We start from the raw sequence: 23,775 nt of genomic DNA, 5'->3' as shown, positions 1-23,775 counted from the left end.
TCATAAAAATTTTAAACATATATCCAATAAAACTTCTAAGTGGAATGAAAAAGACACATAACTATGCTGGGAAAGTGAAGGCCTTTAAAGTGCTATTGGAGAAATTGTAAGGGATTTCTTCTCAAATATCTAAATAAATTATCTTAGGGAAGGGAACAAAAAATTTTAGCACCGTTACAGTTCATTCCCAACTGAAACACAAGAAGATATTCTGCAATCATAAAGAAAAATTCAGAGAATAAAAATCAGCCGATGAAAAGGACAACTTGTCTATGTCCAAGAAAGTGTCCTCTGTTCTTTTATTTCGTTTCCCTATGAACAGCAATGCCATCTAACACTTAACTGATCCCTAGGATTTGAACTCATTCATTTACTCTTAAAACAATCATTAAAAACATCAGTTCTGGGGACTGGAGCAATAGCACAGCGGGTAGGGCGTTTGCCTTGCACAGGGCCAACCCAGGTTGGATTCCCAGCATCCCATATGGTCCCTTGAGCACCGCCAAGGGTGATTCCTGAGTGTAGAGTCAGCAGTGACCTCTGTGCGTCACCAGGTGTGACCCAAAAAGCAAAAAACAAACAAACAAACAAAAAAAATCAGTTCCTGTAATTTATATTCCCATTACAAAGATAGGAAACACAAAGAGAATAGTAATATACAATTTAAAGAGCTAGTTACATTACAGGACCAAGTTTTTTTTTAATTCAGGAATTATGATTCCATGGCCTGCAACACTGCTCTGTGATTACTAATTTGTGTTCTGTGCATGCATATGCCATACTCATTAGCAAAGCTTTCAAACTTAGTACCTAGTGGAATAAGAAGTCTGATAGGCAAAAACAATCTTACTTGAATATGAAGTACCACCCGGATATTCGTACCTATCTATTTCTGCAGAATTTATTCCAGAATTTGACACACTCTCTGACACTGAACCCTGATTGTCCTTCTTGGCAGGTTCTAACCCATTCTTGATGTCATCAAAATTTTCATATTTAAGAGCTTGCACCAGCTGTAACAGGTACATCAATAAGTCCTAGAAAACAAAAAGTTAGGTGAATTAGGAAAGCAACTGTAAAATAAATGTAGACATGAAATTAATTTATTCCTTAAAAACCAAACTATCAACAACTACTTCTCAATTTATCACCAAGAAACTTGTCAACTTTTGCATGTTACTAAGCCCATTTTTTTTCTTCCTCCATTTTTTCTTATGAGGTTGGTGTATGTGTGTGTGTGTGTGGGGGGGGGGGGGGCGTTAAAGAGTTCCACCAGTGCTTTATATATCTTGAATACTCTATCAGATTAGTAGTGGGCAAAAATTTTCTCCCAGACTGTGGGTGTGTTTTTATTTATTCTGATCATTGATTCTTTGGCTCTGTATAATATATGAACAGTGCAATGAAAATCAAAACAGCAATGAGATATGTCACACCAGAAAACTACAAAACAAAAAAACTACTAATTTTCAAGTTTTTTCAAAAGTGTTATAGGAAAAAAAAAGAAAAAAATCTCTTTAATTCACTCACCAGCATCTGTGTATGGTATCCAATATTCAAAGTACACTTTCTTTATATATGAAGTTCAATTACAAATAAAACTCTACTTACTTAATAAGTAGTCATATCATTGGGAGGAGTGGGCGGGGAGGGGGGGTGGGAGACTTGGGCAACACCCAGTGGTGCTCGGGGATTGCTACGGACAGATTCAGGAACTATATGGGGTGTTGAGCCCAGGTTAGCCAAGGACAAGGCAAGCACCCTACCTACATGCTATACCAGCACTTTATCCCCAGCAGTCGCATCTTAAAAACTCCTCCAAGCATGAAAGGCATAGCAACATACTTTAAAACAACTGTGTTACCATATCAAGCAGTTCAACAAAACTTTCCCAAGAAGTAAAAAATATTTTCTGATTGGTAACCACCAGTTTTCTCAACAAATTAATCCTAATGCTTCAGAATACTGATACAGAGCCCCACGTCCAAATCACTTCCTGACTGACACCCGCCCCCATTTCTTACTGAATTAAAAGTAATTTTTTTTCTTTTTGGGTCACACCCGGCGATGCACAGAGATTACTCCTGACTCTGCACTCAGGAATCATCCCTGGCAGTGCTCAAGGGACTATACGGGATGCTGGGAATCGAACCCTGGTTGGCTGCATGCAAAGCAAATCCCTACCCGCTGTGCTATTGCTCCAGCCCCTAAAAGTAACTTTTCATATAGGCATCATCTTCAGTTAGAGAAATATGAGTTCTGACCTTGCCTCCCAGATAATCAAGGGAAAATACTTCTATTTTTCTTGCACATTTCAAGGTCTTTGCCTTTGCTCATATTGTTCTTTCCACTTGGAATGTAAACGCACATCCAACTGTGAAATTCTACTCTTCCTGCAATGTGCAATGGGGAATTTCTCCTTTTTAGTCACACAGCTATAAGATATATGGTTTTCAAAATTCGTAAATAGAATTAACATTAGTAAATCAAATTCAGAAAGATTTAAAAAGATTGAGCTGGATTTATTTTACAAGTGTAGGACTACTATAACGCTACAATTTTTCATAAGCTATAGAATGAAGCGTATCAGATGCTACCTGCACAAAACATAAGAACCTTGGCGTGACGGAATAGCTCAGGGGCTCAGAGTAGCTGCCCTGCAAGTATATAGTCATGGGTCCACATCGCCAATGACCCATATGCACCGACCATGATCTGAATGCTCTGCTCTTTGAGCCTAGCAGCTGTGCTTCCTGCCATACTGGCTGCCACTCGTGGTTTCGAGCCATTACACTGCATGTGAGTATAACCACCACAAAAAGAGCACAACACTCAGCAATCACACCTCAAAGAAGTGGGCAATCTGGCCATAAAAGCTCATTAATAGCCAAGATCCAGAGACTCTCAAAATCTCTCGAAGAGAACAGTATTTTACAGAACAATATGCCCCTAGAGGTGCTTCCAGACTCCAAAGTCACTATCCAATTAGCACTGCACTGTAGCACTGTCCTCCTGTTGTTCACTGATTTGCTTGAATGGGCACCAGTAATGTCTCCATTGTGAGATCTGTTGTTACTGTTTTTGGCATATCGAATACATCACAGGGAGCTTGCCAGACTCTGCCATGCAGGCGGGATACTATCAGTAGCTTGCCTGGCTCTCCAACAGGAATGGAGAAATCAAACCAGGGTCTGCCGTGTACAAGGCAGACTCCCTACCTGCTGTGCTATCGCTCCGGCCCAAGCTTAAAAACAAAAAACAAAAACAAAAGAACCAAAACAGGACTGTGCACCATCCAATTAAAAAAAAAATTAATCTGTATTGCTGGAGTGCAAGGCCATGACATCTCATACTCTACACCACTGATGTACCGAGAATAGCAGAACCACATATGATGGGGAGTAAAGTAGAAGGCAACCCATCTTGGGGAGAGAAATACATACATACATACATACATATATATATATATGCACATACATATACATATATACACACACATATGTGTGTATGTGGGTATGTGTATATATATATGTGTGTGTATATATACCCACACACGCACATATATACATATATAAGCACATAAGGCATAACCTTCAACATGTTAGTAATCTCTTATATAAGGGCTTAATGGCTCCAGGGTGAAATACAACGATCTTCACACACTTTCCTCTATGGAAATTTTTTTGAATCTCTTTTAGTGATTATTCATAATAAGCAATGGGCTGGAGCGATAGCGCAGCGGTAGGGTGTTTGCCTTGCACGCAGCCAACATGGCCGACCCAAGTTCGATTCCTCCGCCCCTCTCGGAGAGCCCGGCAAGCTACCGAGAGTATCTCGCCCGCACAGCAGGGCCTGGCAAGCTACCGTGATGTATTCGATATGCCAAACACAGTAACAACAAAGTCTCCAATGGAGACGTTACTGGGCCCGCTCGAGCAAATCGCTGAACAACGGGAGAACAGTGACCCCCATAATAAGCAATACAAAATAAATTATTTAGGTGCACTTTGGCAGCAGGGTTTGGAGGTCGAGGTGGAAACATTTGACATATGGTGGTGGTTAGGTGTAATGGTGTGGGATTGGAGTTGGAATGTTAAATGCAACAAATTATTGTGAACAACTTCATAAAAATAAAATTAAATTAAAAAAATAAGAGGTTGGCAAGAGTCCTGGTCGCAGCATGGTAGGACCTTCAGATGATCACCACCACATACAATTTGTGTGTATCTTAGTAAAGAGGTCTACAAACACCACAAAGAAGGAGTGTGAACATCAGTGAGCCCCGGCCAATGTATGAGCACTGTAACCTCATGTGGACCCCCCTCAAGGAGTACGAAAGCTGAAAATGTATGAGAACCACAGCCAAGTATATGACCGACCCTGACCAATGCACAACAGCAAGGCAAGGTGGAATGGCCCAGGAATAAAATTAAAACGTTAAGACCCACTTAATATCTACTAGAAATATAAATCACTGGTATGATTAGATGCAAGTTGGTATTATCATTAATTCCAGCACCAAAATTTCACATGTATTATAAGCTGATGATTATCAGATAGCATGATGCTAGGTAAAGGTAAAGGTAAAGGCTCTCCCGTTGATCGTCGATTTGCTCGAGCGGGCCCAGTAACGTCTCCATTGGAGACTTTGTTGTTACTGTGTCTGGCATATCGAATACTCTCGGTAGCTTGCTGGGCTCTCCGAGAGGGGCGGAGGAATCGAACTCGGGTCGGCCATGTTGGCCGCTTGTAAGGCGAACGCCCTACCTGCTGTGCTATCGCTAAATGAATAAAATTAAGATCCCATCCAATATTTCTTGGATCCAAAAGAGATATCGCTATGGTAACTAAGTAAGATATCATTTTTTTAGACTTTATTTTTACTTTTGCTTTTGAGCCACACTCAGTACTGCTCCAGACCTTCTCCTAGCTCTGCACTCAGAGAACACTCGTGGCAGGCTTGGGGTACCACATCGGGTGCCAGGGATAGAACCTGGGTTAGCCACATACAAGGAAAAGTGTCTTACCTGCTTTACTGTGGCTCTGGTCCCAAATAAAAAAAAAATATTATATATATATATATAAAGAAAAACATAGATTCCCATTTAGTAAGAGAAATATAAGGAGTGAGGTAGTTGGTAATATGAACAATAGCTATTATGAAATAAATCTAATTAAAACATTTAAATATGTTTAATTTTTATAAACTGCAGCTTGAATAAAAATATATGCTTCCAGGAAAAAAGGCTTAATAACGAAGATGTCAATTTCTCCCTAATGAAAAAACTAAATCTAATTTCCACCTACTAGTCTAGAGGCATTTTAAGGAAATGGCAAAATTTGGGGGAAATTATTGACAAAGACAAATGTTAAACAATTAATTTTTATAAAGGCAATATATGTAATCACATGAAGTTATTATAAAATGGTAGAAATTCAAATATGAAGGTAGAAAAACAGATTTATAGGGAATTGTCAGCAAAATACATAAAAGCATATTTTCAGCCTAATATAATTCTAAAGCAAGCTATTTATTCAGGAATGTGGAAAAATGCATAATATAAGTCAATTCACTAAAATAATTACAGTGAAAAACTGAAAATAACGATCAAAAGAGGCAGATTGCAATACATAACAAATGAAATACAATATTATGCTGCTATTTGAAAATAATGACTCAGGGACTGGTGCAGTACTACAGGGGGTAGGGAGTTTGCCTTGCATGTGGGTGACCCGAGTTAGATTCCGGCACCCCAAATGGTCCCCTGAGTCTGTATGCAGAGCCAGGAGTAAGCCCTGAGCACTACCAGGTATGGCCCAAAACGCAAAATGAAATAAAATAAAATAATGTAGACCTACAAATGTGCAAAGAGACTAGAAACTCTCTCTCTCTCTCTCTTTCTCTCTCTCTCTCTCTCTCTCTCTCTCTCTGTGTCATATTCTTATATTTTGCATAATTAGAGAAGCTAATATATAAATAGCTAGTCTTCTGAGGAATGGAAATAGTGGACCGGGAGATAGATCAAAGAGCTGAGTGCATGCCCAGCATGCGTAAGTTCAATTTAAGTTCAATTCCCAGTATCACAAAGCCCTTTGAATACACCAGGTATGTCCTGAGGGTACCCTGAGCACTGCCAAGGTGGTCCGGGCAGCCTGCAGCATTGCCAAGCCCAGGCAGTGCTGCATCACCAGGATGAACATCAGTTGAGCTGTCAGCTGGTGATAATGAGTAAATTATTTTATAGGATTATTCACCCTACTACTTATTTCAGTGATAAATTATACTATAAACAGCCACAGAAAACATCCTAAAGTCTACATTCTGTTTCTTCAGTATTCAGATACTATTATGGATTCAAAATTATTTTTTTTAAAAAAATGATCTTTGATAAGAGTCAATCTGTGCAGTCAGTGTCTTCTAATTTATTAAAGCTTGGTAAATGAGATCTCAAATATCCCATAAGCCCCTAAAGCTAGTATAAACTAAGACTATGTTTGAGAACACATCTATAAAAATAGTGTTTTTTTTAAAAAAAAAAGCTGAATTAGTTTGCCTCATTAGAACCTAATAGAAATTTAAAATGCTTTGCATTAACACAAAATGTTCCGTAATCCCCAGTGCTAAAATCTAAGGGCTAGGACGAATGCAGATGTTATTGGTGCCTGCTCGAGCAAATCGATGAATAACAAGATGACAGTGATACAGTGATATATATATTGTCCATAGCCTGGCTAAAGTTAGCTGTTGTGTTTTCCAGAGGATTCAAAACCATCTGTGTAAAATCTCCATATACACAAAATTGTCAGCAACTGAAACATTTAAGGAGGAGATGGAAGGGGAATCCGATGACCATGCATCTCCAGGCTTTAAAGGCCCCCAGGGTTTCTCAATGCTACAATTAAATGTGGCTTGTTGTACTGACTGATAGAGGGGATCTGAATTATTCCCAAGCCAGTGCTGCATTAGACCATTTTTCATTAGAATTCCTTTTTCCAGACAGAGCAATACAAGCTCTGCTGCTAGTAAGTGTCCTGGGAGAGATTGTCCTATCACGTAACATATCAGGAAGTAAATTTTCATTTCACAGAGGAGTCCCAGGGGGAATATTTTAATTTTACTTCTGAAAACACACCTAGTATATCCTCTTCCCCTCAAAAAAAAAAATCAGTTTCTCTCATGCTCTTACACACATACAACACGTGCAATACACACACACTCACACACAAACACACACGTTTATAAGGCTCCAGTTTAAGACATACCCGAAGAGCAGCAAAGAATAATATTGTACTAAGGTACCTCATCATCTGCCTGTCTCAGTCGGGCAACAGCGTAACGCCTCACAGTTGGGTTGGTGTAATGAGAGGACAACAGTTCCAAAGAATCCTCAACATCCATGGGCTTCCATTTTCCCAGAAGTTCCAGTGCCTGTTTGGCCTCCTGAGGTAAATCCCAATTAACACACTTCAAGAATTTTGTCAAAGCCTAAAATCAGAAAAGATTCTAATATTAGAAAAGGCATGCAGATAATTTAGATTGGAAAAAGCCAAGGGTAATCAAAGCAGAATTCTACTTGGTCCTACTGGCAGAATCATGAAGTCAAGAACTGACTCATTGGATAGATACTCAAGAGTGCTAAACATACAATTCCAGAAAAACACTGCAAAACAGGGAAAAAGCATATTGCTGAGACTACTTTTTCTAGGTCAAACCACTCAAAAAAGTACTGTGGATTTGTAATATTCTTAAAAATAATTGCATTTATTTTATTCATATGTTAGTTTTGTAAGTAGTACTCAAGACACAAAAATAGTTGAGGGATGTCTCATGAACTGAACTATTTTAACCACAATCTGTTTTACAACATCAACATTGGAAAGAAATAGAATACTATAATAAATGAATGAGTCTGAAGTCAAAGGAAAAGAAGGTACAACAAAGTCCACTTTCAAATATGTCTCCCTTGGGTCAATGGGTTTCCCAGAACTGGCAAGGAGGATTTCAACTAAACAGAGTATGTATATGTCTCTAATAGAGAAGAGTGACTATTTTGTTGGGGGGGTTGTGGTTATGTTTCTGGACCACAACCAGAGTTGTTGTAGGTACCAGGGATCAAGCACAAAACCTCATCATACCCAAAATCCAGGATGACTGACTTCCAGGCCATTTATCTTCCACCAGTTTCTCTTTTGCCCTTAGACACTGCCATCCTTAAATTTAACTCATGCCATAGGAATCATCATACCATCAAATCTGATCACTTAAATCTACTTCAAACTCCTGTATTATTTCCTAGATTACTTCTTAATATTTCCCTCAGCTCACCTCACTACAGGACATATCTACAGTTTGGCACCACCGTTTACATAAGAACTTTAATGCTCGTTTCCCTTCTGGTTATTTCACATAAGCCTCTGGACGCTCAAGTTGGAGGTGACATTTAGCATGAACCTCCACTGTCACGAGAAATTTACCTTATAACTTTTATAAAAGGAGACAAAGAATGCCAGTATAATCTCAGTGACTAATAAAGTACCCATTATGCTTATCAACAGTGATAAAAGTTCTGTTGTTTAAACATAATGAACCTAAAGACAAGACTATCTTCAAGTAACTTCCTGCCACTGATCAGTTTAACCATCTAGAGAGAAGAAAAGTAAACTTAATCCCTCAACTGTGAAAAGCCTTTGCAGTCTTTCAAGATGACTGCCATATTACAGTATAGTCCCCAGTGAGATGAGAGGATTGCTCAAGTTGGCTTCTTTCTCAAAACATACCACTCAAGGGAGGAGAGTGAGAAGGAGGTAAGTCAGAAGTAACATAAGCACAGTGTGTGAGGCTGATTGCATGATTATTTGTCACGTTGCTTAGAACTAAAAATCTTAAAATCAAACAAACATAACACTGATATCTGTTACCTCAGTGCCAACTGTGACTTTCACTATATTCACTTTCACTGTCCTTCAAGCAACAATTAAATTAGTCTACTTTACACAAGATGGTCTAGTTCTTGTCTAAAACTCTTTCCTGCATTTCACCAAAATGGATCATCTTCTCAAAGGCCAACTTGTAAAAATCAACTCTTCACAGAAGTTTTCAGCAATTCTGTATTCTTTAGTAGTTGCCTTAACTTTATTGAAGTCATGCTCTTTTAAATGTCAAATGTTTTTGTGGGCATGTCTATGTCTAAAGCTAAAGGTTCCGTTCCCCAGGAGAGTCACTCATTGCTTCTCCACCTGCCGCTCCCTATTTAATGTAACATTTCTTTCTTCCATGTTATATATACTGCCTTAATAAGTTGAAATACTGTCCACCTTAGTAACTTTATTTCATGGACTTAATTATATTTCTAAAATGTAGTTCTAGATCGAATGTGTAAATGAAGTAATACTTCTTAAGTAACTACAGCAAAAGCTTTTCCATTTCACAGTACATCAGCAGTCTTAATAAAAATGTGTGGGTACGTACGTATTATAAGCAAGTCTCGCAGCAGGTCAATATACTCAATTCGCTAACTGAGACAATCTAACTCCCAGATTCTCAAGTTGGTGTACTTATTAGTAAGATTTATAAACTGCAGCCAAAGAAACTTAAGGCACTGTACAAAAAATTACTCAGCTTTATAATGCTGTTACAAATGTAAACAAGAAAGTAGCTGAAGACACAAGAAGAGGAATGATAAAGACAAAAGAATATAAATTTGAAGAGAACAATAATGGTAACATTTAATCTCAAGTTTTGATAACAGCTTTGTTCAGAGTAAATATCAATATACAAATAAATGGTAAAGGTAAAGGTAAAGGCCCTCCCGTTGATCGTCGATTTGCTCGAGCGGGCCCAGTAACGTCTCCATTGGAGACTCTGTTGTTACTGTGTCTGGCATATCGAATACTCTCGGTAACTTGCCAGGCTCTCCGAGAGGGGCGGAGGAATCGAACTCGGGTCGGCCATGTTGGCCGCTTGTAAGGCGAACGCCCTACCCGCTGTGCTATCGCTCCAGCCCAAATAAATGACTGAAACAAATTATTTCATTACTATTGTTAATCTACCTCTTCAACAAGGTCACCATATTCTACATTAATAGCAAAAACCATTTTGCTAAATCCTTCCCTAACTTAGAATCATAACACTGCTTCCTTCTCTTCTTAAAATCATCTTTTCTGCTGAGCAGAAAACAATATACTCTTCACATATATATTTAGGTTAAATATCTGCAAACTCAACTACTAAAAACTTCTACATTATTGCTGGAGAAAATCCTCTTCCTTTGCTCAAAACTCTTCTAACGCCATCTGGTTTTCCACATCAACCAATTTCCTAATTCTCTGCAGACATCTGTGGCGTGCCTCTCTCCTGGTCCGTGAACACAATTGTTTCACTGTCATTGCAGTGAAACCTATGTAGTCGCAATTTATTAAATCAGCATCCAGGCATGATTTACTCAAGCCCCAGTAACTCTTACATCCCAGATGGGGAAGGTGGAGGGGTGAGGTGTCTAATCCTCTAATCACCGGGTTGGTTCCTCAGAGCAAGGACCCCATTCTCCCAGAAGTCACTTCATTAGCATAAAATCAGGTATAGCTAAAAGGGTTTAGTGTGCATGAAAAACAGGAGATGTTCTCATCTCTATCACTCCGGAAATGTCAAGGGCTTAAAAAACTCATAGGATACAGAGATGAAAACAAAATATTTATTATAGATATTCCCTATTATATCAAATCAAACAATTATTCTAAGTATTTTCATTCCAAACATTCAAAAGATATTTTCTCACCGTTCTTCCCATATGCCATATTTTCTTTCTTATGCAATCAGAAGGGTGAATTCTGAGACATATTATACATCTTCCATTCTTTGTTTTTGTTTTTGTTTTGGGGGGGGGCAACGCAGCTGTACTCAAAGCTACCTCCTGGCTCTGAGTTCAGGGATCATTCCTGGAGATTGGGGGGCCATATGAGGTGCCAGGAACGAACCTGTGTTGGTCGTATACAAGACAGATGCCCTACCCGCAGAATTATCATTCAAGCCACACTTACTCCATTCTGACCCCTGACCTCCAACACGCTCTCAAGTCAGTACAAGCCTCCTAATTATATCTCCTGTGTTAACAATCAGCTCTGCTCTAATCCCGATTCGCCTGCCTTCAACCATCACTTAGTGGGAAGGATGATGGAATGTAAAAAGGTTAAAGGAATGTAAAGGTAAAGGACAGACGGACTTTTAGAGGTGAACTTAGGTATAGTAATATTTGTATACTTCATTAAGCATAGAAATTTGCATACTTCGGAAGTAAACGTTAATACAAATGTTAATCTATAATGCTACACAGCTGAAATTTTATGGTGCAACGTTGCTCTCGTATGTGGGACTTAGTTATAAACAATAGGGAGCAACAAAAGACCAAAGAAAATCGAATTCTCCAGTTCTGAGTATTAGTGGGAGTTGTGCGGTCTGGGGGTAAAGAGGATGTTGATGGAAGGAAGTGGGTACTCACTTGTCACTGCGAGAATGCTATATACATACAATCATTATACCATCATTAACAGCATTGTAAATTACAGTACCCCAATAAAGGTTAAAAACTCAATGTAAAGAAAGAAGAGGGGATATGGTGGAGCATATGCCCAGCATGTTTGATTTCCAGCACCAGATGTAGCAGGGCACACCCCTCTCCTGTCCCCTACCCAGTCCCAGTGGCCCAAACCATGAAACTTCAGGCTGCAGTCCCACTGGATGGGGGAGGAGTTTTTAAAGACAAGTATAAAAAAATACTAAGTTTCAAATTATACCTAGGTCCCTAATTCACTTTAAAACTTCATATACCTTCATTTTTAATATTTATAATTTTTTAAAAAAAGATTTTACATTCTTTTATTTGTTTTTTTTTTTTTTAATTTGGTGATCAGGGCCCACTCAGGAGAGACTTGGAGAACCCTATAGATTGCTGGGAATCAAACATAGATCCACTCCATGCAAAGCGCCAGACCCACTGTACTATCACTCCGGTGCACAAACTAATTATTTATTTGTTTATGTTTGTGTTTTGGGGTCACACCTGGCTGTGCTAAAGTCTTACTCCTGGTTCTGTGCTCAGGGATCACTCCTGACAGTGTCGAAGGGACCGCATGAGGTGGTAGGAACTGAATTCAGGTCAGTCACATGCAAACTCTACCTGAAGTACTACCTCTCCAGTTCCCAAATTTACATTCTAAAAGAAAATTAAATTTGTTACAGCACAATCTGCTGCTTTAGTGTTTTCCTGGTAATAGTAAAAGACTGTTGACAAGGTAGAACAAGCCTCATGACTACCTGACTCCATTCTATTTTGTAACCACTAATACACATTTTTTTTTCCCTTTTTGGGTCACACCCAGCGATGTTCACAGGTTATTCCTGGCTCTGCACTCAGGAATTGCTCCTGGCAGTGCTAGGGGGACCATATGGGATGCCAGGGATTGAACCCAGGTCGGCTGCATGCAAGGCAAACACCCTACCCACTGTACTATGGCGGGTAGGGTGTTTGCCTTGCATGCGGACAACCTAGCCAGCCCAGGTTCAATTCCTCCGCCCCTCTCAGAGAGCCCAGCAAGTTACCGAGAGTATCTCGCCCGCACAGCAAAGCCTGGCAAGCTCCCCGTGACGTATTCGATATGCCAAATACAGTAACAAGTCTCACAATGGAGACATTACTGGACCCACTCAGCAAATCGATGAACAACGGGAGGACAGTGCTACAGTGCTAATACACATTTATCTGTCTCCTGCATTGCTGTCATATTCACCCTTTCTCTCCCTATGAAAAAAAGCTTCCAATTTTTTTTTCTCAAATTTTTAAGACCATCTTAGCTCTGGGAAACCTTACTGCACACTGATCTTGTCTCTTCCCCCAACCCCTCTCTCGGAATGAATGACCAAAATTTTTACTAAGAGTTAAAAACCTCAATTAACATCCAGTACTTCTCCATTTTGATTGTGTAAAAGGGCCTTTTTCTTCAAACGACTGGATATTTATGAAGATAGAGGCATAATATTTTAAAGTTCAGAAACCTGAATAGTGACAGGGCACAAGTTAATAACAAGAACTTGATGAATTGAATTCCTGCTTGCTATTTATTATCAGTTGATATCAGTTGATATTTTCTTTCCTTATCATGAAGGAAAGAAAATTCTTATCATATTACTAGTTCCAAAGTCTCCTCACAAGAACACTGAGAGCATCATTATTACCCTTTTCCCTCTTTCTGTTTCCCCAGCATAATAAAATGCCATTAAAAAAGAGTGTCATTCTTTAGCTTCCTTTGGTTTCTTGTTTGTTCTTTTGTTTTAGGTTTTTTTAGGTCACACCTGGCAGTGCTCAGGAGTTACTCCCTCCCAGCTGTGCACTCAGGAGTTAGTCCTGGCGGTACTCAGGAGACCATACGGGATGCGGGGAATCGACCTTGGGTTGGCCCCGTGCAAGGCAAATACCCTACCTGCCATATTATCATTATAGCCTCTAAAGGTGTTATTTTTTTAATTCAAATTTTATAGGAACTGTCTATCATTTTAAAAGCTATATTATAGGTATCATAAAAATGAGTTACTTCTACAAACTAAAGAATTCAAAGTTTTAAATACTAAATAAATTTAACTGAGTTTTATAGACAAAGTTTACTGTGAACTATTTCAGGTGCAGTATCAATTAATTCTTGACAGGTGACTTAGGAAAAAATACATAAAGAGAACAAACTTAATTAAAAGTAATTAAGTAGTATAACTATGTAAGAACCAATTCCAGTAAACTCTTTGCTGGATACTGCTTTCTCTCCAAGAAATCTTTCCAGCCTCAGAGACCGAACATCAAATATCCTAAATTATAATCCCGAATCACTGACAGTTAAAAGAATTTGAGTAAATAAAGTACAGGAACACAGGAGTATCTGTTTTCTACAAAAGCCACATTAAATTATAACACAGATACAAATGTGGCTATGTGAATAATTTCTCTGGTCACTTCAAGGCCAAAGCCAATATGTATGGTTTACTAAAAAGTGCTTCCGGAACATTAAAAAATGTTGTTCACTCCACTGTAGTGATCATCAGAATCCTATAATATGTCCTGAGAATTGAAGTTTCATCATTCTCCTCTCCAGAACTTGAAATCAACTCGTTAAATGAAACTTGTCACACACTTTATATCACTTGAACATTTTATTTCTTTTGCACATATCTAGAAGTAATTGAATTTCAGTGGGAAGTGACTTCTTGTTTAAACAAACAATTTTTCTTGCAAGCCTTTCTGTCTAAGGGAGTTCTGCTCTGTAAATCTATTCTCTGCTTTCTGAACCTATACATTTAACAGGCTTAATTTAGTATCTTGCTATGTACTTCAGACAACACTGTGCTGCATTCAAGATGCAGTTTCTGTAACCTACGCTATTCTTCATTTAACAGAGTATCATGGTTCTAACCCAATCTGCTTATAAAACAGAAAATCACAAACCCATATTTCTATTACTATAAATATAAAAGAATATTTTCTTTGTGCAGTGATAAAAGAGAATACTACCCAAAGTCAAGAGTAAATTTAAAATCCTCCTCTCATTCTTATTATGGATATAAAGGAGAATGAATATGATTAATCTACAAAGAATTTCCCAAGGCATCAATAAAAGATGAAGAGGAAAAGCAGAGGAGCTTGTGATTAACTCTAACTAGATTTTTATCTTTATTTTAGAAAGTAAATACAATTTTTTTCCAAAAAAAAAAGTTATAGTTAAAGACACCTCAAAGATTATAAAACATACTCATTCATTAATTCTCACATAATTATCTAACAGCTTTCTGACAGATGATAATTTTCCTGCTATCTTCTCTGTTCTACCTCCAATGCATTTAATATTCCTGCGAAGGCATGTTGACAAAGCCGCAAATATTTTCTCTACAGTCCACTTTTCGTATTTTTACTGACTACCTTCTCATCAAACAAGAAATCTGAACATACCAAGTGGCAGAATTTGGAAGCTTTGTGCTTCTGCACTGATTCCTCAATTTTTCTAAGATGAAAGTATCCTCACTTGGAAACTAGTAATGGCAAAACCCCCACTGTTGAGCTGTCATGGTACTGAAAAGAACCATGGCACAAAGTCACCATTGAAAGATGTCTGTTATTATTATAGATGCTAGTTACTATTATCCCTGGCTGGAGCAATAGCACAGCAGATGGGACGTTTGCCTTGCACACAGCCAATTGGGTTCAATTCCTTGGTCCCTCTCAGAGACCCCGGAAGCTACTGAGAGTATCCTGCCCACACGGCAGAGCTCGGCAAGCTCCCCATGGCATATTTGATATGCCAAAAACAGTAACAACAAGTCTCACAATGGAGACATTACTGGTGTCTGCTTGAGCAAATCGAAGAACCACAGAAGGACAGTTTTACAACGCTACAGTTACTATTATATCTGAGAAGTCAATCCTTGTACCTATTTTCTAATAATTTGCAGAACTATTTTAATATTTAGAAGAGACATGCGGTGCCAGGGATAGAACCTGGGCTGGAAGTGTTCAAGGCAAGTAACTTAACCTCTGCATCCTCTCTGGCCTCCAAATTACAACTTTTTATACTCTCCCCTCATATCTGCTGCAGAATCCTGTACTTTAAATAACAGAAATATGCTACTAGACACTCAGACTTAGAAAATGAGAAAAACATATAGGAGGGACACAACATTACCATGCACTGACTATGTAACAGGTTATCACCTATTTTATCACATCTGTGTGTGTAAACACACAAAAAAGGGGCACAGCACAGCAGTGGTGGCTCTATCTCTCTTGTTCAGTAGTCTCACCCTTCTTCCCCCACCCCGGGGGAAGAAGGGTGTGTTTCTCCTCTCCTTGTCTGGCAGGCATATAAGCATATATAATATAAATCATTTTGTATGGATACAGTAAGAAATATCTTAAACTTATAGAATTGCCCTCCTAGGGCCATCTCGATCTCCGACTACAGTGCTCAGGCCAGATAGTCTTTCCCACCCCTAGCAGGATCCTAGTCCCGTCGTTATTTTTGGATCATGACAGCATTTGTCTATGATCAAACTATTAACTTATAGTTAAGAATCGTGGCACTTTGGCCTGGCCTATTTCGCTGCCAGGGTAGCTCACCGCTAGCCCTGGGTCCATTCAGTCCCTTGTCGGGACCCTGCTTTTGGGGTGTTAGGAACTAAGGGCAACTGAGGCTGAAGTTGAGAAAGTAGATGCCTGGGAGTGAATAATATTCAAAGCCAATTAAATCCTAAGTTACAAAGCATAATGTTAATGGTCTTTCTGTATCCATACAAAAAGGGCATTGCTTTAAAGTAAACTGTACATAAGGGATAAGGAGAGGAGAAAGGCAATATTTCACTCATACCTATAAAATCATAGATTTCTGAGGAATCTGACCTTACAAATTAACAGAGTCTGATTAGGGGGGAAACTGATTAACTGGTTGGGGAGGAGAACATAGGGAAGAATTTACAGATAAACACAATGGAATGGAAATGCCTCAGGAGCACTGTGATGGGTGTAACCAGATAAACCTAAGCTCCTTGTGGAGAAAGGACAAAGCAATGTCATCCTACACCGAGACAAAAGTTTTGTCACCATCAGAAAAATGAGAAAATCGAGCTTCCAAAGCAATTCAACTCACTTATTTATAGGGTATATGTTATCTGAATTGAACAAGTCTCTCTGACTTAAATTAAGTCCTGTCTGTGCGTCAATAAATCGTATGTGTCAATAAACAGTACATGTGTCTCTGTGTAATTTCTCTTGCGACATTTAAAAAACTAATTTTTAGGGCCAGGAAGAAAGTACAGTGGGTAAGGGGCTTGCCCTACACACACCTGACCTGGGTCCAATTCCTGGCACCGCATATGGTCTCCAAAGCACTGCCAAGAGTGATCCTAGAGAGTAGAACCAAAAGTCTTCAAGCACTACTGTATGTGACCAAAAGACAAAATAAAATCTAAGAATCATTTATATTACTCAATACATTTTTCAATTGCTATTCTGTTTTTCCATGGCTGTTTTACATTGTAAGACTTATTTGAACGAGGTTTACAGATAAATCTGGTATATGAAAATAACCAATATATTCACCTTTTCTTGATTAGTCAGGTAATACCTAAACTTCCAAACAAGATCCTGTTCTTCATATGTAAGTTGCTTGGTTGGTGGATAACTCACAATAATCTACAACAAAGAATGAAAAAGACCATTTTTGTTAAATATACTCTTGCTCTATAATTAGTTTTCATATATGTAAATATTTTTAGAATAGAACTATTATAAAAATAAGGAAAAGTGCACAACCAGTTGTTTTAATTATGCTACGTATATCAGTCTAAATAGAATATAATCAATGTTACAAGAGGACAGAACAAATGGAAAAAGTCATACCTAATATAAAAATAAATTCTCACTTAACATTAAGACTGTTACGGTCTTAGAAACTAACTTTTAAAAAAATGCTGTTTGTATAGCTAACACAAATCCTCTTTAAACAGTCCTTTAGTTCGGTGTCAACTGAAAAATGTTTTGTTTCCATGAAACATTATTTTAAAAATGACTTTAAATGATAAAATATTATTTGCACACCTGCTACTTTAAGCTAATTTCATTCACTTAAGAACAAAGTCAAAATAATAAATGTCCATTTATCCCCACTCCACCTAGGCAAATAAAGAGAAAAAAAAAACCCTTTATAGTTAAATCAATGCAAACACATGTCTGCCGTCTAAGGGCTTTATCAGACAATTTACCATAGGGTCGGTTTCTAGGGACTGCTCTATTATAAAAACATATTTTTATAGCTCTCTCTCTCCAGGGCTAATTTATATACCAAACACTCGAAAAGTATAAAACTCAACAAAAGTGAAGTTGTTGCAGTTACAAAGAATTCATTAACCTGAGAAAATTTATATGTCTGGCTCACCTTTTAAAAGTTATTATCTCATCAGCTATACCAAAATACCCAGCTTTTTTTAAACCACCCATTCAATTATTTTTATGTCAACAATCTGTAAGCAAATTATCTTACATTTAGTTGATCTCTTGTGGCAGCATTTGGTTTCAGATCATGGTCAGAAGGGCCACTTCTTAAACTCCGGGCCAGCTTGTGGTGTTTGCTCTCAACTAAATTCTCCTATAAATTATTTAGAAATATTTTTCAACAAAAATCAGTTGGACTAACCAGTTAACAAAACAGAAAAGTGAATCATTATTAAAAATATTTTATAATAATTACCTTTTACAAGTGCTAAATTTTTGCTTTCTATGCATCCTTTAAAAATACAACCCTAAACCTCCCGAACGTCAAACTGTACTACAAAGCAGTAATAATTAAAACAGCATGGTACTGGAACAAAGGCAGAACTGCAGACCAATGGAACAGGGTTGAATACACTGACATCTCCCCTCAAGCATATGCTCATCTAATCTTTGATAAAGGTGCAAGTAATGTGAAGTGGAGTAAGGAAAGCCTCTTTAATAAATTGTGTTGGCATCACTGGACGGCTACATGCAAAAAAATAGGCTCAGAACTCTGCCTAACACCATGTACAAAAGTAAGATCAAAATGGATTAAAGACCTCAACATCAGACCAGAAACCATAAGATACATTGAAGATAAAGTTGGCAAAACCCTCCATGACATTGAAGCTAATGGTATCTTCAAAGATGCCACGCCACTGGCCGAGCAAGTGAAAACAGAGATAGATAAATGGGACTATCTTAAACTAAGAAGCTTCTGCACCTCCAAAGAAACAGTGACCAAAATACAAAGACAGTCTACAGAATGGGAAAGGATATTCACCGAATACACATCTGACAAGGGGTTGATATCCAGGATATACAAAATACTGGTTAAACTCCACAAGAAGAAAACATCCAACCCCATCCAAAAATGGGGCAATGAAATGAACAGAAACTTTCTCAAAGAAGAAATCCGAATGGCAAAAAAGCACATGAGAAAATGCTCTACATCATTAATCATCAGGGAGATGCAGATCAAAACCACAATGAGATACCATCTCACACCTCAGAGACTGGCCCACATTCAAAAGAACAAAAGCAACCGATGCTGGCGTGGATGTGGCGAGAAAGGGACACTCCTTCACTGTTGGTGGGAATGTCCACTGGTTCAGCCCTTCTGGAAAACAGTATGGACGATTCTCAAAAAATTAGAAATTGAGCTCCCATTTGACCCAGCAATACCACTCCTGGGAATATATCCCAGAGAGGCAAAAATGTATAGTCGAAGTGACATCTGCACTTGTTTGTTCATTGCAGCACTCTTTACAATAGCCAGAAACTGGAAGAAACCTGAATGCCCAAGAACAGATGACTGGTTAAAGAAACTTTGGTACATCTACACAATGGAGTACTATGTAGCTCTTAGAAAAGATGAAGTCATGAAATTTACATACAAGTGGTACAATATGGAAAGTATCATGCTAAGCGAAATGAGTCAGAAAGAGAGGGATAGACATAGAAAGATTGCATTCATCTGGGGGATATAAAGTAACAAAGTATGAGATTAATACCCAAGAATAGCTGAGATCAGCACCAGGAGGATTACTCCATAACTTAGAGGCCAGCCGGGTATCCTAGAGGAAAGGGCAATTCAGATAGAGAAGGGAGCACCAAATAAAGGATGTTTGGAGGATCCTCCCAGGAGGGGAGATGCATGTCGAAAGTAGACTATGGACTGAACATGTTTGCCACTCAATGCCTCTTTTGCAGACCACAACACCCAAAAGGAGAGAGGGAACACAGGGGATTGCCCTGCCACAGAGACAGGGGGGATGGGGGGATGGGGGTGGGAGGGATATTATCCATGGTGGTGGAAAATGGGCACTGGTGGAGGGATGGGTATCTGATCATTGTATAATTGAAACCAAAGCACAAAAAATTGTAAATCTACAACTTAAAAAAAAAAAATAAAATAAAATAAAATAAAGGGAAAAAAAAATACAACCCTATTCTGAAGAAGAAAACTAAGCATGTCTTATACTTTACTAGACCAAAATATGCATGTGCCATTAAAACTTTGTGAAGAGTTTATCCATCACTACCCACTAAATGTTTCACATCCTCTACTCACTCAAATACCACCTTCACTCTAAAACATGGGTGGGGACGGTTCAGGCCACAGTCATATAAGACTTGGGAAATCATGAGATTCAGCCTATGACGGACATGTATGCTTCTCGTGGGCTGCTCATGGCTTATCTACTTGTACTGTCTTTCAAGTTCTTTCTTTTTAAATCTAGTCTAGTCTCTTCATAGACACAGCTAGTCTGCTTGGAAATGGACCAAAAAAAAAAAAAGTGATGTAAACAAGTTTTAAGAATGAATATTACAGCCTCTACTATGCAACTAAAAAGATTTTTCAAATCTAAGCCTTTAAATTGAACATTTATTCCAAGATAAGAATTCCTGCTTCTTCAGAAAATCTGTAAAACTATTATCTGCAATTTTCAATATGTAGCCATCACAGAAGCATCCAAGTCACTATGACCAGGACCCAATTAGAAGTCCCAATAACCATCTTCTACAGATAGAACTTCACTTTCTGGCATAAACAAATCCATCCTCGCTTCATGACATTCCTAATCTTCTAATCTTTCACTGATTCAAATGAAATGGTGCCCCAACCAATACTATTCTGACTTCATTTTTAGATACTACTATTTGATATAAAAAAGTCCATCTGAAAAAAAAAATTCCATCTGAACCTGATTTCATATAACTAAGGAGAATTTATGAACCATTTGAGTTTTGATCCCTTAAGGGGTTTTAAAATTTTTATCGTAAAGAAAGTGTATTATATGGACTAGATCTAAGCACTAAGTACTCAAAAAATCATCAGAAAACTTGCACAACAACTCACCATAGACATCTGAGGGTCAGGAACTTTCACGATCTCAAAGCTCGTCAAAATTGGAGATGACTCATCACCATCCTGGATTCCAATGTAACAGGTAAGTTAACTATAGGAAACACTAGGTGACAAAGTACTTTATTTCATGAACACTGTGTAAAAATCGATCTTTGAGTGAGAATTAGTACAGGGGTAAGACTTCATACCTTCCAAAAACTAGCCAACCCTATGTTACTCCTGGCTTATGGTCTCCTGACCACTGCCAAGAGTGATCCCTGAGCATAGGTTCAAGAGTTAAGTTTTGAGCATTTAGGTGTAGGCCAAACTTTCCCTCACCCTACAATAATAAAAAAGCATTGAATTAAACAATAAAAATCAATGTGATGGAGCTGGAGCTTATAGTACACTGGGTAGAGTGTTTGCCTTGCATGAGGGCAACCTGAATTTGATCCCCGGCATCCCATATGGACCTCTGCACCCCACCAGGAGTAATTCCTGAGTGTAGAGCCAGGAGTAAGCTCTGAGCACTGCCAGATATGGGCCCCAGACTAAACAAAACAAAACAAAAATAAATCCACGTTACATTATTCAGATAAAGAAGAAACTGAAAATGAGTAGACTGTTTTATGTTACCTGTTAAGTTTTGATCATATAAAATTTATGTTCATATAACAGCCGGGCAAAAAGAATAAGTTCTGATATTCAAATTTTCAGAAAATCAAGAATTATTAAAATATAGCACAATGGGTGTGCTATATCATTTACAGAAACTACAAAGTGGATGTTGGTAACTTTTCAAATGATCATAAATGAATTCAATTCAGAGAAGTAGCATTTTTAAATTTGGAATTAATGTTTACTCAAATTTAGACCAGCAAAAGATGAAGTGGCTTTGCTTCTGACAGACACCTACTCAATACAATACAAACATGAATAACAATCGATTCCGAATACAAAGCTGTCATACTGTTGATAGCATCACTATTGAAGAATATCGGCTTCTATTTCTAGGCAATTCAAGCAAGAAAGGTATTTCAGAATTATAAATATCACTGCATACATACTGGAAAATGCTAAACTAATTAAGGTCAAAATTCATTTTGCACCAGTTGTACACCTGACATCAAACGTTTCTGTCTCTTTTGAATGCTAGTACATTTACAATTTTAGATATGTGCAACAAAATCGGAGAGACAACAAAGTACTGTGACTTTACTTTAGTTCAGTAATTGAGTCTTACACAAAACCACAGATTCCCACAGCTGATGTTTAACGGGCTGGTTCTCAGTCACAACACCAGAAAACACACTTATCAGCCCAACTGTGACAAGTAATCTTCACTAAGGCTATCTGTCACAAAAGACAGGTGACAAGAAAGTCTATTTCCATTAGATTCAATACACTGGCCCAGCAATCTTTACACTAAGTGGAAATATGACAAGGTAGGTAGACAGGCATTAATTTATGGGCAATTTTCAAGCAGCAGTAGAAAGGGGTCAAGAACCTTTTCAAAAATACTTGAAATTCTTCTAATTTCTATTCCGTTATTATGTCATCTATTCTCAAAGTGTCTCTCAAAAGATCCTTCACTGTGCCAATATTCAAAAACACCTTCTCCATTAGCATGTTTTCTCAATAAAAACTCCATTTGGTCAGCAAACATTCCTTTGAATAAAATCACATACAGTATAAAATGTAAAATGTGCTTTTATCAAGAAGCACTTGTAACAAAGCAAGTTAATGTGTCCATATGCCCTTTTCTTCATATATTTTTTTCTAATAAATAATGTTAAACAGTCTGTCTTCCTATCTTTGTTCCCAGGGAAAACCAATTTAAGAAAATTATAAACATCAAACAGATTAACTTTTGCTGACTTTTGACTAATGGGAAACACTTAAACATGTATGGACTGTTTGAAAACTCACCTGTGATTATTTTAACAAGTATCATTAAAGTGTAACTATAATTTAGAAGTGCTGATTCCATGGTTTAAGTCCCTGACAACACAAGGTCCTGAGCTCTGTCTAAATAATCCCCAGGCATGAAGTCAGGGGTATCACCACTGGATATTGCCCCAAAACAAAACAAACAAAAAGTGTTTCTTATAATCAACAAATAAATGTCATGTAGTTCAGTGATATCCTAGAAGAAGCATTATTCTATTAATGCCACAAAAGTCTAGCTACATTTATAGTGATTTAAACATTCGCCAATTTCTATAATGCCATAAGTACCTGCTGCTTTACATGGTTTTGAAATATGTGTTCAACTATTTCTGCAGTAGGGACGTATGTACGTAGCATCAACAGTATTAAAAGCACAGCTAGTTTTCAAGCAGCTGTGTTATTTCTCAAATACTCACTATTTTAAAATAACAAGTAGATTAGAGCAAAAACTTGTTATCATTCAGCCTAATGGTAACGTGGTTTTCTTAATCCTAAGTAGGCTGCATGTTAATGAAGAATTTTATAAACATACACATGTTAGGACCAGCTACATACTTTCAAGACACTGGGTGTATATCAATATGAGAACACATGTTAGTCACAAATAAGAATCATACCCTTAAAGCTATTATTTTACTGTCTTACTTGCCAGTTTATAGAACAATTAATCAAAAAGTTTTTAATCTCTTGCAAATTTATTGAATTCTGCAACTGAGAACTGTATTACATGAATGATCGGCTTTTGTAATCTTGTTGGAGCTATATGATTTGATTTGTGTATGCATAAACAGCTGCTGCTCACAGCTGTCTGCTACTATCCTGAAACCAAATCATTCATCTCAGCAGGCAAAACAGTAATTTTTTAAATGTTTCCCCTCCCCTCTACTTTAGAGACCATAAACAGTTCCAAAGTTAATA

At 37.8% G+C, this 23,775-nt stretch overlaps 1 protein-coding gene across 2 annotated transcripts in view; it reads right to left on the bottom strand.

Moving 5' to 3' along the window:
- Positions 1-23,775, bottom strand: part of PIK3C3 (phosphatidylinositol 3-kinase catalytic subunit type 3) — a 119,169-nt gene that overhangs the window by 61,391 nt on the left and 34,003 nt on the right. For both annotated transcript variants that reach the window (XR_008795530.1, XM_056137944.1), the window contains exons 7-11: positions 20,920-20,991; positions 18,067-18,171; positions 17,127-17,219; positions 7,301-7,486; positions 883-1,037 (exon numbers count right to left, since the gene is read on the bottom strand). Coding sequence is in view for 1 of the 2 variants with exons in the window: in XM_056137944.1 (XP_055993919.1) it covers positions 883-1,037; positions 7,301-7,486; positions 17,127-17,219; positions 18,067-18,171; positions 20,920-20,991 (611 nt within the window). In the remaining variant the exon portion in view is untranslated. The remainder of the gene's footprint in view (positions 1-882; positions 1,038-7,300; positions 7,487-17,126; positions 17,220-18,066; positions 18,172-20,919; positions 20,992-23,775) is intronic.

The sequence above is a fragment of the Sorex fumeus genome, unplaced genomic scaffold (genome assembly GCF_029834395.1).
Source record: "Sorex fumeus unplaced genomic scaffold, SorFum_2.1 ptg000128l, whole genome shotgun sequence".
NCBI lineage: Eukaryota > Metazoa > Chordata > Mammalia > Eulipotyphla > Soricidae > Sorex > Sorex fumeus.
The sequence above is the reverse complement of the archived record's forward strand: the minus strand, read 5'-3'. Positions and strand labels throughout refer to the sequence as shown.